Consider the following 14,758-nt stretch of genomic DNA (forward strand, 5'->3'; position numbering starts at 1 on the left):
ACCTAAACCCTGTCCGAGTACCTACATGTATGTATGTATGTATGTATGTATTGAAGCCTTGTTACGCTATGAACATCCCATGTAATAACGCTAAGGATCGAAGTGCTACCATACCTTTAGGTACATTCTACGGTGCAGTAGCTATAGAAGAATGGAGATGAAACTGAATGTTCAGTCAGCGAATTTCTCAATGGCGGATACCCAGGGCTAAACACAGTTCATGAGCTCGAATAATATAATTAGTAATTTAATATTCATGAATCTGGAAACTAGGTTAGAGCATCAGTGACAATAGAAGAGACAATCAACTCAAGTACAATCAAGTATAGTCAAGTACATGGATGGGCTCGGCCGTATATTTATCCTCAGGATTTAAGGACAATGCATGAAGGCGGGGTCAACCACGGATGGATGATTTTTGACGATGACTGCCTACATGCGATTGTTTCTTGTCTATCGAGAACAAGCTCTGAGCCTGATCCACCGGTGAATGCTCCTACAGAGCTTTCAGCTCTTTCCGCATTATTTCCTCTCTCCTACCCACAGCTGCATCCTGCACATGAGTTGGGCCTCCCACTAAATGAACACTCGGCACAAATAAATCTACATACTGCTTAACAGTTATGGATGAAGACTGTATCGAGTCTGGAGAGCCGATCTATGAGCTCGCCAGCGAATGTGAGAAATTATTCTCCGAACAAATCTCGAGGCTGAAAGATGAAGAGAATCTCAACGGAGCAAAGGTTGTTGGGGAATACCAACAACAGTTCTCAGCATGGGCGGCCTTCTTAGGCGTCTTCGCCGTCCCCGAGATGTGCCTTGATCGTAGGCTACAGAGGCATGCTGATATACAAGATCTGGCGCTTCGCTTGCTAGACATTATGAAGAGAAATTTAACTTATCGTACGTCGTGCGTCTTGTATCTCTAGTGAATAAAAGCTCATATAATACGCAGTTTTCGAACCTGAGAATGCTTTCGATGAGGAGGGCATCGAGGTTTCCGATTCAGATGGAGCTTCATCGCCTCAACCTCAACTCCATATCAGCATAGAAAGCCTTAGGGGAATCGAGGGGGCCATCGAACGTCTCCATCATCTGGGAGGGACCATCCAACTATCGTCAGAAGCGAGCCAGGCAACTAAATTGGGAAAATTCGCGGCAAAGTTTGACTCTACCTCATTCGAAGGAGTCGCGCGCCTAGCCATTACTTCATTCTATCCGGACGCAAGCCCATCTCTAATTGAGCAACTTGCGCGCGCCATGACGGATATGTATCAAAAGTTTCATTATAGGCGCTCTCGTCAATTAAGACTCCAACCTCGACCTCAGCTACAACTATCCACTATAAACGAGGAGCCAGCTCCACAGATAAAGGCTACCACATGGGAAGCCGATTCACCACCAGTTGTTGTTCCCCCTCCAATAAACGATATCTATAAACGGTTGGCTCGTCCGATTGTGTTGTCGCATTTGGGAGCCAGATCTCATCAGTCAAAGGAATCCAAGCCCACATCTCTTGACAGCCAAGAGTTCAAAAAACGATTTTCGCAAAGAAAAGAAAGCTCTATGAAGAACAAAACAAAGTCTATTGCCGCTAGTCTTGTCGCTTATCCTCTACCGTCGGAAGCAAGCCTAAATTGTGATTGGTGCTTTTCGCCTCTCTCTGGGGACGAGTTCAAAGGGGACAAATGGAAGTATGAACATCTTTCTTACAATCTGTAGAATGCTGGGTTTCTGACACACTCCTGATCTAGGATGCATCTGAATGAGGACTTCAAGCCTTTCCTCTGTCTCTCAGAAAAGTGTAGTGAGCCCTTAAAGCGATTCGCAACTTCCAGAGCCTGGTTCAGTCACATGCTCGAGGCTCATGGTCAGAATTGGCATCGAGAAGTGCATTTGCCGGCTTGGTGGAGTTGTCCGTTATGCAACAGTCAAGAGACAACATATCCAAAGGCACAAGATCTCTCTGAACACATATCAAAGCTGCACTCAGACGTTTTTACCGAGCAACAGATCCAAGTCATCGTGCATCAGAGCCGACTTCGAGCTCCCCGCCCACAAGATACTTGTCCTCTTTGTTGCCTTTCTATGAATGATGAACAAAATGCCAATCAAGATGGTCAGCTCTTGAAAAAAGCATTCTCAAAGCCTCCAAATCAAGGCCAGCAGCTAGCGGAAAGCTCCAAGCGCATAAAGACAGAGGCCGGCTCTATACAGCTTGATCATCACAGCAATACCGACACTGGATCAACAGAGCAGGAACCACCAAACTCTCAAATACCAGGCTCCCAAAGTCTAGGTCAACTGAATATTGAGACAATTGCAAAACATGTGGCCGCGCATCTTCAAGGAATGATGCTCTTCTCTCTTCGCATGATGGCTCTGGATGCTGTCGCAGATAAGTCAACGGATGATGAGGCTTTGTCTGGTCATACCGACAATGATTTATCCCGCCTCGGTTCAAATCAACATCTGTCTCTTCCTGAGACTCAGGGGATACTGGAAAGGATCAATGATCTGCTGGTAGAAAAGGATAGCATGGATGTTGATGATTCTTTGGTGGAAGATACCATTCCGGACTGCGAGCAAGACATGAATTGGCAAGATTTCATTCCTATTAGTGAGCCTCCTCCGGAAGCCGACACGTTTCTACAGCAAGTGATAGATTCTGGAGCGTTTCAAACCAGAGAGCAGGTTCCATCTCGTATAGCTGCTATTAGGAAAACGGCTGAAAACTCCCCTGTACTAGGTAAGCAAACAATGAACAACTTGAGCTGCTACCCAGCCAAAATTAACATCCTTAGCACGGCCTCGCACACCACCAGCGACCATCATAATATTTCCTTTCCGTCATGACCCCGGCTTCATTGGTCATGAAGCTATTCTCAATGACCTCGTCGACGAATGTTCTACACGTCCCGCTCGTTTGGCCCTTGTTGGCCTAGGCGGCATTGGCAAAACTCAAGTGGCTATTGAGCTTGCCTATCAGTTGGTAAAGTTGGCGAAAATGTCTGTATTCTGGGTCCATGCCGAGAATCGGTCGAGCATCAACCAAAGCTTCCAAAACATTGCGTCGAATATTAGCCCGCGGGGACAAGCGGACTCGGTTGAAGCTTGGTTGCGACATACGTCTGAGTGGCTCTCCAAAGAACGAAATGGTCGATGGGTAATGATTCTAGATGGCGCCAACGACCACAGCATTTTCGACAACGAGCTCTACTTGCCGAAGAGTCAGAATGGGACAATCATCGTCACAACTCGCCGTAGAGACGTGGCTTACAGACTAACTGGAAACAAGCACGATGTGGTTGAAATTGGACCCTTGTCAGTGTTTGAAGCCGTCATTCTCCTAGAAACGAAATTGGGACGGAAGGGAAAAGAGCGGTTTCCAAAGAATGGCGCAGCGAGTGGTCTCGTTAAATCACTTGGCTTGATTCCACTGGCTATTTGCCGAGCGGCAGCCTATATACAGTCTATGCCGCTCACCAGCTCTCCAAGCGGCTATACTCCAGAAATCGCTTCGGGCTTCTCGTCAGTCGCACCAAACAGGCCAGCTTCACCAGCTCCCAGCTCCAAGCATGACTCCTCGACCAATCTGCATGCGATTAGCGATGATCCGGGAGAGAGCACTGCCACCACTTGCGTTAACTGCTTCACCCAGACAACTCCCATTTGGAGGCAAAACCCCGAGGGTCAACCTCTTTGCAATGCCTGTGGCCTCTTTCTGAAGCTTCATGGTGTTGTAAGGCCTCTTAACTTAAAGACTGATGTAATCAAGAAGCAAAATAGAGGGTCAGCTAAGCCGCTTATTGAGAACAAAGATGACACTGTGAGTTACCAATCAGTTGACGATAATTCATTTATTAAGCATCACCAGATCGAGCGTACTCAAGATGTCCCAAGGAACTCTCCAACTAATTTATCTCCGTACCCCTTACACGGTGATTCACCACTCTCAAACCCCAAGCAAGCCTCGTCGACGAATCTACATACGATCAGTGATGATCCCGGAGAGAACAGTACTCCCACTACTTGTGTTAACTGTTCTACCCAGACAACTCCACTTTGGAGACGAAATTCGGACGGCCAGCCTCTCTGCAATGCCTGTGGCCTTTTCCTAAAGCTTCACGGTGTTATGCGGCCCATCGCCTTGAAAAGAGACCTTATGAAAAAGCGAAACAAAGCGTCGGCCAAGCTGCTTATCAAAGAAAAAGATGATGCCTCGAGTTACCTATTAGTTAACGATGATCCATTTATTAGGCCTCATCAGGCCGAAGGTGCCAAGACCATCCCGAGAAACCCTTTGACTGATTTATCTCCGAAATCCTCGCATCACGATGGTTCGACGCCCCCGATAGTCGACTCAGACGAAGAAGATGTTACTGGCGATAACCCCATGTATGAAGATGATGAGGACGACAACATCGCTGCTCACGGTCACTCTCATACGGCAAACAATATCAACGATTCCGATGATATCCACCTTGATGACGAGATGTTGTATCCGTCAGCAGAAGAGGTTTCAGCAGAAGAGACAGCAGAAGAAGGGACAGTAAGTTAATGATCCATCTAACTCCAAACCGTGCCACCTACATTGCCAAACAGCTTAACACATTTACGATAGGCGCTACTCCATATCGAGGAACAACTGGTCAAATTAAGAGACAGCGAACATGAAAAGCTCAAGCTGCTAGGGTTTGAAGTTTCCAGCCCCGATCGAAGCGGACAGGTTCTTGAAAGCCTTTTTAGGACTTTTAAGTCTTCCATTGCTGATCTTCGCTCGCAAAGCTCATCTGCAGCTGATCTCTTATCACTAATGAGCTGTTTTGATCGCCGTGGTATTCCAAAATGGTTGCTGAGACCCTTTGGACGAGGCCATGGCGCTCAATTTACAGATGTCTCTCCCAGTGAAGACACCTTGGATGAAGCAAGCGGCGACTTAGACGTCTTATTACATCAGGACTTGGAGATATTACTGAACCACTGCCTCATCACAGCCAATGGGACCAAGCAAATGTTTGAGATGCACGGGCTTGTCCAGCTCTCTGTGAAGAAGAATCTGGATGCCTCTCAATTACAAACATTTGAGCAGCAATTTATTAAGATGCTAGCAATGGTATTTCCGAGAAGCATCTACCCCAGCTGGACAACCTGCGAAGAGCTGTTTGCCCATGTCCAAGCAGCAGCCAGCTATCAGCCAGCCCATGATTTGCTAGAAGACTTTGCAAATCTTCTACATAACGGAGGTCGATTTGCGCGGCTGCAAGGCAGATACGAAGTTGCCATGCAATTGGCCGAACAGGCGTTAATAGCGCGACAAATGGCAGAGCAGGATGATACGAAAACCTTGACACTAATTGGACTGATACTCTTGGACCAAGGACTGTATGACAAGGCTGAGGAATCGCTCAAGCAAGCATTGGATGCATGCAAAAGAAGAAGCCCTAATAAGAATAATCGTCGAACCGTGGGCGGCCTCAACAATAAGCTGGCACTGGTATATAAGGCTAAGGGCCGATGGAAGGACGCGATGGACATCCAACTCTCGGTAGATTTCTATCGACCAGACTCTCTGGGGTTGGATTATCCAATATTTTTAACAAGTAAATCAAATCTGGCGTCAATGTACAGAGCCCAAGGCCGGTATATGGACGCAGAAAGGACACAGAAAGAAGCGGTTGACAGCTACAAAAACAACTTTGGTCCCGATCACCACCTAACTCTGACCGGCTTGAACAACTTGGGGTCGATATACAGACTCCAGGGAAAGTTGGGAGAAGCCGAGACTCTCCAAGCACAAGCCCTCGTCTCCCTCAGGATGAAGCTCGGAGGAGAACATCCCGACACACTCACATGCATGAACAGCCTAGCATCAACATACAGGCTCCAAGGCCGCCTTTACGAAGCTGAATCTCTCCAAGAAGAAGCATTAGAGATGCGAAAGATAAAACTCGGGTCTGACCACCCCCATACGCTCGCCAGCATGAACAACCTCGCCTTGATATACCTCGCTCAAGGCAAACACCAAGTTGCTGCCAAGCTACAGTCGGAAGTGGTGGAGATTTGCAAGACGAAGCTCGGGCCAGAGCATCCTCACACTCTGACGAGCTTGAACAATATTGCTCTCATTTGGAAAGCCCAAGGTCGAGATGCGGATGGCCGGTGGAAGATGGACGAGTGTCTTGAAGCTCGACTGCGAGTTCTTGGCCAAAACCATCCGTATACCATATCTTCTAGGGTATCGGCAGAAAGCTGGTGGTCGTCCTCTCGATATGCAAGATTCCCCGACATCTCGTAGATCAAGTTTGCTGTGTGAGCCATCATTTCTTTAGCAATATTAAGATTACCTTGTTAGAAACATCATGAGTCAAATTTGATACGAAGGCTTGCACAGTCATTGGGAGAGATTTGTCATTGTATTGAAGAACAAGGCTATATGTCCAGAAAGACGCTGCCATCAATTCGTAAACTCGCATTGACTAGCTTCTTCTTCAAACTTTCCTCTACGAGATCCGCTGTGCTGTCCTTGACCTCTTCTCCCAGCTGGTCGATTCTCTCGCTCACCTCTTGTTCTAGTCGCTCCATTGTCATGTCCGCTCGGTCATCGATGGCTTTGAACAGTTCCTCAGATTCAATTTTTACACCAGTTATGCAATCATCCAGTTGTTCACCAATTTCTTCCAGAATGTATTGGTCACGATCAACATCTAATGCATCCGAGACCTTGTCTTCGAGTTGCTTCAAACGATCCTCGATACTGTCGAGGCGAGTGTTGATTCGACCCTCCATGCCGTCGATATGAGTGCAAATGCGACTCTCTATACTATCGAGATGGCTGCGGATGGATGTAAACAGATCATTGTGGATTGCAGGTGACTTGTCATTCGTAACATCAGAATCAATTCGTCGGCGTTTATCTGAGAAGAATGAGTTAGTCCTGTTGTTTCATGACAAAGAAGCTGAGTAATGTGAATCAGGTATGCCTTACTAGAACCTTGTCCATGTTGGGGTTCGTCGTAAGATGGGGGCAGATCAGCCTGGATAGGCGCCTTTCCCACATCTCTACTTAGATTGGCAACTTCGCCTCCTCTGCCACCATACAACGACTCCAGATTGGCACATCTTTTGTTCGTCAAAGGCCGGTTATCCGCGGAATTCAGTGAAAAGATTCGGGCGACCAACTCTAGCCGCGTCTTTTTAGGTATGGTTGTGTTGGAACTGTTGAGGTGAATGGTGAAATCAGTCACATTGACCAAGGCGAGCACTGCATTTAATAGGCCTTTGCTTCTCTGCTTGGATTCTACAACATAGCCTTTGGGAATGATGAGAGATGGCCGTTGTGTGATGGAAAAGGACAAAGTATGGCGACTGGGTTTGGAGGAGCTCGGTCCTGCGGATCTCCCACTATCCAACGTAATAGCTCGCACTGACTCGGGATGTATGAACAAAAATATGGTGTGTTTCTGGCCTTTGGCTTTGCTGCCTTTGTGGTGAATATTGCAATAGAGCTTGAAAAGAGACGTGTTGGTCAAAGTGTCGAGGTAGATATCGAGATGGATGCCATCAGCACGCTGAGTTTGGTTGGTGTCATCCTTCCACGTCACAGCGTTATTCTGATAAGAGATGTTGGGCTCGGGAGTCTCTGTATCGCAGTCGCTAAAGTCTGACAAAGTCACATCGTCGTCTTTGTTCTCAACGCCATCGTGATCCTCATCACGATTAGCCTGAGCCTCATCTATGCCTTGCGGTATGTGATCACGGCTTGGACCTAGGACGTTAGTAGGCCACCAAAAGCAGCAAACGGCGAAGGGATGTGGGCAAAAGTCGCTGGCGCACGGCGAGAGGCGAGACGGAATCGGATATAGTGGAAAGTCCCACCACTCCACCGGACGGCATTGATACAGAGAGAGAACTGCTAATAGCAACTGATGGGAGCGAGGAGTCACCGGCTAGAAGCGAGTAACAACCTCCCGCAGAGTCACGCCCGAGGGCCATCGTCCACTTCTCACCACCAGCGGCCTACAAGACCCCGCCCATTTCAGCAGATTCACACAAGTGCAAACGTGCTGAGTATGCGACGGAATTTTATTGGTCTTGCTTCGCAGGGGGCCGTCTCTGAACAAGCCATCGAGTAGAGCGGCACGGCAATCCACTTAGGCGTGTCGCCCAGTGGAATCACACAGGGACTGTTTCACTAACCCGATGGGAGACGAGAAAGGCTGTGTGGGATCGTCGTCGTCGGCGGCGATGCATGGCGATGCCATGGTCAGTCGGTGGTGATGAGTTGCATGATGAAGAAAGTGGCTGGAGGAGATGAAGCAATAGGCGATGGTTGTAGGCGTCGGGGTGGAGGAATTTAATTCCGTGATTGGAAAGTCACGTGCAGTGGAAATGCATCTGTTTTGTGGGGCATCCTGTGTTGATGAGTCAGCATCGTTCTTCTACCACTCAAGCCACTCTCTTGTCACTGCTGCGACACACGTTTGCTTACTTTCAGAGACAAACATATCGTTCTTTACTGGAATCAACATGAATGTAAGCAAGAAAAGTAAAACTCGTGAGAATTGGCAAATAAAAATTAAACCGGCAAAATAAACCTTCAAAATGCTAAAGAACTACACTGAACACCACTGAACAAATGCAAGAAACAGCTCAACAGCCCAAAAGGCATCAGATGTTCAAAAAGAAATCCTGCTGCTCAGAAAGAAAATCGTCAGTCATCAACATGTAGTTGGAAAAATCCTTGTACGCCCCATCCGGAAAGTAAAATATATCACTCATAGGCGAATCCGTCTGAGCAGTTTCCAATGATTCTCCAACTCTTTCCGAGAGAGGGCAGGCATCTCCTTCTGGGATGCCTAATCCAAACAGTTCACCGATACCCAAAGTCGGATCAATTTCTTCTTCTTTCAACTTATGGAGATGCGCCGGAGTTAGTCTGAATAGGTCGGACCAGAACAAGTTGCTGTTGTCGTAGGGCTGGTCCCCTGTGCCGCTTATACAGCTCAGTGCAACGCGGGATAGCTTCTTCAGAATAAGGTCGTACTGCTTCGCTTGGGGGCTGTACGGCATGAAGTGCTGCAGTATCTGGTTCGCTCTGTAGATGACGAGTTCGCATTCTCGAGCGTTGCCTAGTCGTCCAAAGTAGGCGGCACATACGGTCAAAGCTGACACAAAAGTCCACGCCCTAGATGTAGATGTAAAGTCAGTAAGTTGATATAAGATGCTTTCATAGAGATCTATAACTTACACAACCAGTGGCATATTGTTAAATAACACTCCATTGACATACAACTCATGTAGCAGCTGTATCGTCTTTAGAGCTGTATCAAACGAAGTCATGGCCCCGTGTTTGACATTATTGTCAACCTCTGAAGATTCTTGACAGCCGCCATTCGCCTCAGGGCTTTGAGTCGACTTTGGTGTTTTGTTGTATTTCGCCCTGAGACAAGCAATGAGAAACGGTCTCGTCAACAGCATCATGCTGAAATAATAGTTGCAAGCAACTGTAGCATTCCTTATGATAAGCTGTCTCGTCTTGGGACATTTATGCACTGGAAATGCCGCAGGGCTGATACTGCGAAGTTCAAAAGGCAAGGCTGTTCCCATTTCACGAAGCTGTTGATTGAGTCGTAAGATTCTCTCCAGCGGCACAGAGTGTTTTGTGTATATCTCGAGAACGGTTTGTTTCAAAATCGAAAAGGCGCGTGCTGACTCGTACATGCCGAGCTGTTGGCATTTATCGGGATGCTTTGGGTCGGGTTGCCGGTCGTCTTCTTCTTCGGCTGAATCGACCGCAGCGGCCAATGGAGCTCGTCCCATCATGGCGCAGAAGAATAAATCGTGATAGCACAAAGTACGCCATATTCGCTTCCTGGTTGGGCCGTATTAATAACGCCGCATCTCTTCGCACAAAGATGTATTCCCTACCTCAGTTGCTTGTTCTCTTCGCATTGAGTAAAAGTGGCTTCAGCTCGATGATATCCGAGTGCTTTTGCCGCGCTGATTGCAATGCCTAGATTCAAGTGCGCTCCATCTCGTCGACAGTTACCAAGCATGTAGAGACTTATCAGCATAAATGCCTGTGTTGTTTCCATACTAGGGTACTCTGTCAGCTCCAAAAGTGCAATTCGTCGGCCGTGATAAAAGAATGACTGAGAGCGATGGCAATCTTGCGTAGAGTTGCTTCGTATTTGAGAAGCGGAAGCAAGCACGAGATACAGTATCGCAGCACTGCCACTTGTGACTGAAATATTCCCATTGATCCAGCAGCTGAGCAGGTTTTCAACATAGGATCGGTCCATAATATCGAGGAAGCCACAGGTCTATAATCAAGTTGACAAGTCAGCATATTCAAAATAGAGTAGTTCCTGGGTTCGTGGGGAGGGAATAGTACCGATGTAAAGAATGCTTGAACCAAAGCTTCCAGGTCGCCAAGATTCGCATTGCTATAGGCCAGGACGCTTTCACCATCCGTCGACGGAACTTCTTCCACTACCGAAAGTGACGAAAGTTCTTTGGCTGCATCAGCAAGTTCTTGCTCGCCCTGAATGAGTTCTTGTATGTTTTGGAGGAAAGAGAGCGCCGCGCAATCTCCATAGTACACTAACAAAAAAACAGTTTAGCAAGCGTTATCGTAATTATGAGCGCCTTTTTATCCTTTCTGTGATTGAGAACTGGAGTGAATTGATGGCTGCGTACTTGACTGTCCTTTCGTATCACGCATAGTACTGGGTAGTTTTGGGATCGCAATATGTATGCCATGCTTTTCGTCATCCTCATGAAGTGGCGTGCGTTTAATATGCGGGTCGGAATGGTCGAATGGTGGGATCTCTGCCTCTTTTCCATCTTTTTGTGTTGGTTTAGAAATGTCCGCGTCCACGTCCTTTGGCCATCGGCGTTGGCGTCCGTATAAGCGTTTGTGTGATGAATAAGAACAGGCGGTGGATCTCTCCCGCTTAAGACACTGACTGCAAGGACAGAGGCCATCGCATTTTGTCTTGTTGGTTTGGCAAAGGATGCAGGCTTTCGCAATTCGTTTCCTCTCTTCGGCCACTTTATGGCGAGGCATGATGACGATAACAACTAAGTTTGAGAGAATAGAAGAACAGGGGTTTCGGGTTATGACAATGATAAATAGGACTCAAGAAACGTTGCCCTGTTTATTACTCTACTTTTAATAAAGCTGCTTATTTAATGCGGGGATCGCCTACGTCGACTAGGTTTGTCAGACTCACACACGCATCGCCAACTAAGATGCACTAGCCTCTGAACCGGTTTCTATTTCCCATTAGATAGCTATTGGCTGCGGGTCTCCCGGCTTTGCTCTCTTATAGGATATGCGGCCCGCCGGTAGAAAAAAGAGAGCCACCAGAGCGCCCCCGCGGACCTCTGGATAGTGATGAGTCCCGGGCCCTGGCGAAGTCCAGCCGGAGCCTTGCCACCCGGACATTCCCATCAGCTCGGCTGATGGATCCAACTGAACGACACAATTGAGTTCGCCGTATGGATGGAGGTGGTACTGACCACGATATTCTTCTTGGCTATCCATGTAAACGGTCGTGATGCTAAAGTGACGGTTCAACTCAGACGGAGGACTAATCCTAGTGCGACGATACTTTGGACCATCTATCTCGTCGACTGCCACCCAGCCTTCGTCATTCTCGAGAGCTTGTCGAATTAAGCGGCAGAAGTCATCATAGTATGGGTTCCCAGGGCCGTAGTCTCGGTTCAGTCTTGCTTCTAGATCTTTGCCAGGAGTTCTTTGGGAAATGAGCGTTCAAAGTCTGATTTTGACCTCTTTTACAAGATCACTTACTTACAAGTCTTCAACTTCGGCCAAGAATTCTCGAGCCCGGTCAATGAGTTGTTGCTGGTTAGGATGAATGCTGCGAGTTGTCTCCATTTTCAGAATAGCTAAGACGCCGACAATTTTGACACGAGGAAAATGGGGATTGCTTCAATAAGTATTGGAGTATCGGTCGGCTTTATAAGCCCTGAATTCCAGTACCCCTGACTACGACAACTTGTTTACACATGATCATTCTGGTTATTCGCCAAGAAGCCTCTGTTTCGGGATCTACATACGGTATTGTTTTTAGCGCCGGATACGTTCCGGAAAGATGATGTGAATGACATGGGCAGCATTCATGTGTAATGCTTGCTCCGAATAACACGCTAAATCGCTAGTTTGAAGATTATGTAACGCAATATACGTGGGCACTCTTATGAAGTGAAGTAAAATATGAATGAAGCAGGAATGACTCCAGAAGGTGGCAGGCTTCCGAATATTCCAGATCTAACCGAACAGACTATCGCTCTCTTGTTGGATGACTGGTAAACGGTTATTTAGGGAGGTGCTAAGCCAATTGCGAGTATACAAACATACATGTCCGTTGACTGAAAGGGGTAGCGGACAATATGACCAAGGTTGGATAATGCCGCCGAGGAAGTGCAAGTCCGGTCAGTATTGCAGTACCGAAGAGGAAATACGACGAAAGTTACGGCCCATAGTGCTATCAAGAAGAACTCATGCGTCATGTAGTCCAAGGAGGTGGACGAGTCGGTTATATATCCAATTGCGGATCTTCAAAATTCAGCCGAAGAAGATATCGATTTTCTTCGTCTCCCTTTCCATGGCAAAGATCCGCGTTACGGCATGAGTATATAACACCAATATTGGCATTATGAAGAAGATTATGGGATAATTTGTAACATAGCCATGGCAATGACTTGACTTTGAGCAAAGAAAGAATCTCACAGCGCAAACTTAGTCGTAGAATGAACATAATAAGAGGGCATTATCAAGAAATGAATGACAAGAACAGAAAACGTTAAGCTTTTATGCCGTCATTTAATACTCATCTTCGGTTCTATGGGAATCTAAATCTTATAGCCATTTTCTCCCATACTCTAAAGTTTTGTTTCTTTCTTCTATATCATGTAATTCCAGCTACCCTCTATATTCTCATGTCTCATACCTTCACTCTTTATTGGGTTGGATATCTTATATTCTTTTGCAGCCGAAAATATGCTGCAGGCTGTATTTGACAGTCATCGCTGTCAGAACAGCTACTGGGAGACCCAAAGGTCAAACCGCTTTGCAATATTTATGCATCGCTCGTCGACGAATCTCGTGTATACGTTTGCCGCATACAAGTTGATTGTTGAGAGGATGATGTAGCCCCCAATCCAACAGACTGCGCCTGCAAATTTGTTTTCACTCGCGCCAACCTCGGATTCCGTTCCCCCTGTGGCTATGAACCAAAGCATATTCCTGACAGGGTCAGAGAACACGTGGTAGATGGATTGATGTACGAGGTATAGCGAGAAAGAGATCCTCCCCAAATACTGTACAAGCTTGGAGTTGAGGGGGTGTTGAAGTAGCTCTGTGGCGCTGATCGCAGAGACAACCAGCACGGAGCCAACCGTTTTCCACGACTTATCAATGGTCCCCCAGTTCCCATCCCATCGTGAGGATTCGGCAATCTGTAAGAATTGATACCCCGGTGGGAGAGCACCGTCATCGCTCAAGCAGAGAAACCAGATGCCGACGACGAACATGACCCACGTTTGGATGGTGCTGAAGTTGACGGATCGCGCCTGGACCGGGATATATGGTTTGAGCCAGGCTAGGTATTCTGCCTCGGTGCTGACAGTTTGCAACTCGGACAAGACTTGCAGCTCAGCCAACCAGTATCCCGCCAGAAATCCCACCACATCCCAATACCCAAAGTAGAACATGTAAGCCATCGAAGCCACAAGCAGCCAAAGTCGAGGCTTCGGCTTCCAAAACGTCAGACCCAGGAGGGCGAGATAGACAACGCAAGACCCGCGGAACTCGAGAGCCATAGTCCAAAGCTGGCCATTGAGACCGCCGTTGTATTGGATGGCGATGATATTGATGTTGTCGAGCATGTACCGGACGACAAAAGTAACATGAAACCATGGTGCAGTCCAGGGTTTTCGACCCCATACAACGTCATCTCCAGGTACCCATGAAAAGAGATTGAGAAAGAAGAGGGCCTGCGAAATGACGGTGATGCAGAACACGGGGAGATAGATGCGCAAGCCGCGGCGCGTAGCTGCCGAAGACAGCCGGCGAAGGAAGCCGTCACTGTTATTGCCGGTCCTTAGTCGGATGAGATTGATTGAGATGGCGTAACCTGAGATGACAAAGAACAAGGGCACCATGGCATGCGCAGCAAAGATCAGGCGAAAGGGAGGCAACTGCATGAGTTTACGATTCTCCTCGGGCGGATCCGCCCAGAAGGACCTGAAGCCGGCGTGCAACACGGCGCCCATGAAATAGTGGTCAGTCGCCACGATGGCCGCCGCGATGCCCCTGAGGCCATCGAGCCAAACAGCTCGGCTCATGCTGTGCGAGTTTGCTAAATCATTGACGGGGTTGAGCAGAGATGAGGAAGTAGAAGAAAGATAGATGCCTGACTGATAGTATGGATTTCCTGAGAAAATTAAAAAAGGGGCTCGGGAGTTGCTGTTTCTAGAAAGGCTGCTAGCGCGCATCCTTCGGGGTATTTCTGGAGCCGCTGTCAGCCTTGAGGCGTGGAAAAGACGCGATGAAACAGACCTTAGCAGCCTAACACCTTTGCTGTATGATGAAAATGCCCTAAACATGTTCGGAAAAATTAGATTGTTACCAGTGAGGATGTTTGACCAGTGAGAACGGATGAGAATAAATAGTGAATATTGTTATTTAAAGAGCAACCACGTGCAAAGGGATATCAGCAGTGGATGA

General features: G+C 47.5%; 4 protein-coding genes across 4 annotated transcripts; 1 reads left to right on the plus strand and 3 right to left on the minus strand.

Moving 5' to 3' along the window:
* Positions 1-623: 623 nt before the first annotated feature.
* Triagg1_1496 (transcriptional regulator family: GATA type zinc finger) lies at positions 624-6,298 on the plus strand (the record flags this gene model as incomplete). The annotated part of the gene is made up of 6 exons (XM_062895572.1): positions 624-903; positions 956-1,694; positions 1,755-2,749; positions 2,805-3,829; positions 4,055-4,552; positions 4,625-6,298. 6 exons carry the CDS (start codon positions 624-626, stop codon positions 6,296-6,298), a joined length of 5,211 nt encoding a protein of 1,736 aa, XP_062759835.1.
* Positions 6,299-6,432: 134 nt separating this feature from the next.
* Triagg1_1497 (uncharacterized protein) lies at positions 6,433-8,264 on the minus strand (the record flags this gene model as incomplete). The annotated part of the gene is made up of 3 exons (XM_062895573.1): positions 6,433-6,917; positions 6,989-7,761; positions 8,200-8,264. 3 exons carry the CDS (start codon positions 8,262-8,264, stop codon positions 6,433-6,435), a joined length of 1,323 nt encoding a protein of 440 aa, XP_062759836.1.
* Positions 8,265-8,670: 406 nt separating this feature from the next.
* On the minus strand, positions 8,671-11,905 carry Triagg1_1498 (transcriptional regulator family: Fungal Specific TF; the record flags this gene model as incomplete). Its single annotated transcript, XM_062895574.1, has 8 exons — positions 8,671-9,187; positions 9,251-9,874; positions 9,931-10,325; positions 10,397-10,605; positions 10,702-10,848; positions 11,238-11,280; positions 11,390-11,762; positions 11,823-11,905. 8 exons carry the CDS (start codon positions 11,903-11,905, stop codon positions 8,671-8,673), a joined length of 2,391 nt encoding a protein of 796 aa, XP_062759837.1.
* Positions 11,906-13,071: 1,166 nt separating this feature from the next.
* Positions 13,072-14,376, minus strand: Triagg1_1499 (uncharacterized protein; the record flags this gene model as incomplete). Its single annotated transcript, XM_062895575.1, has 1 exon — positions 13,072-14,376. One exon carries the CDS (start codon positions 14,374-14,376, stop codon positions 13,072-13,074), a length of 1,305 nt encoding a protein of 434 aa, XP_062759838.1.
* Between the last annotated feature and the right edge of the window lie 382 nt (positions 14,377-14,758).

Source organism: Trichoderma aggressivum (assembly GCF_033847375.1).
Source record: "Trichoderma aggressivum f. europaeum strain CBS 100526 chromosome Unknown scaffold_003, whole genome shotgun sequence".
In the NCBI taxonomy this organism is placed as follows: Eukaryota; Fungi; Ascomycota; class Sordariomycetes; order Hypocreales; family Hypocreaceae; genus Trichoderma; species Trichoderma aggressivum.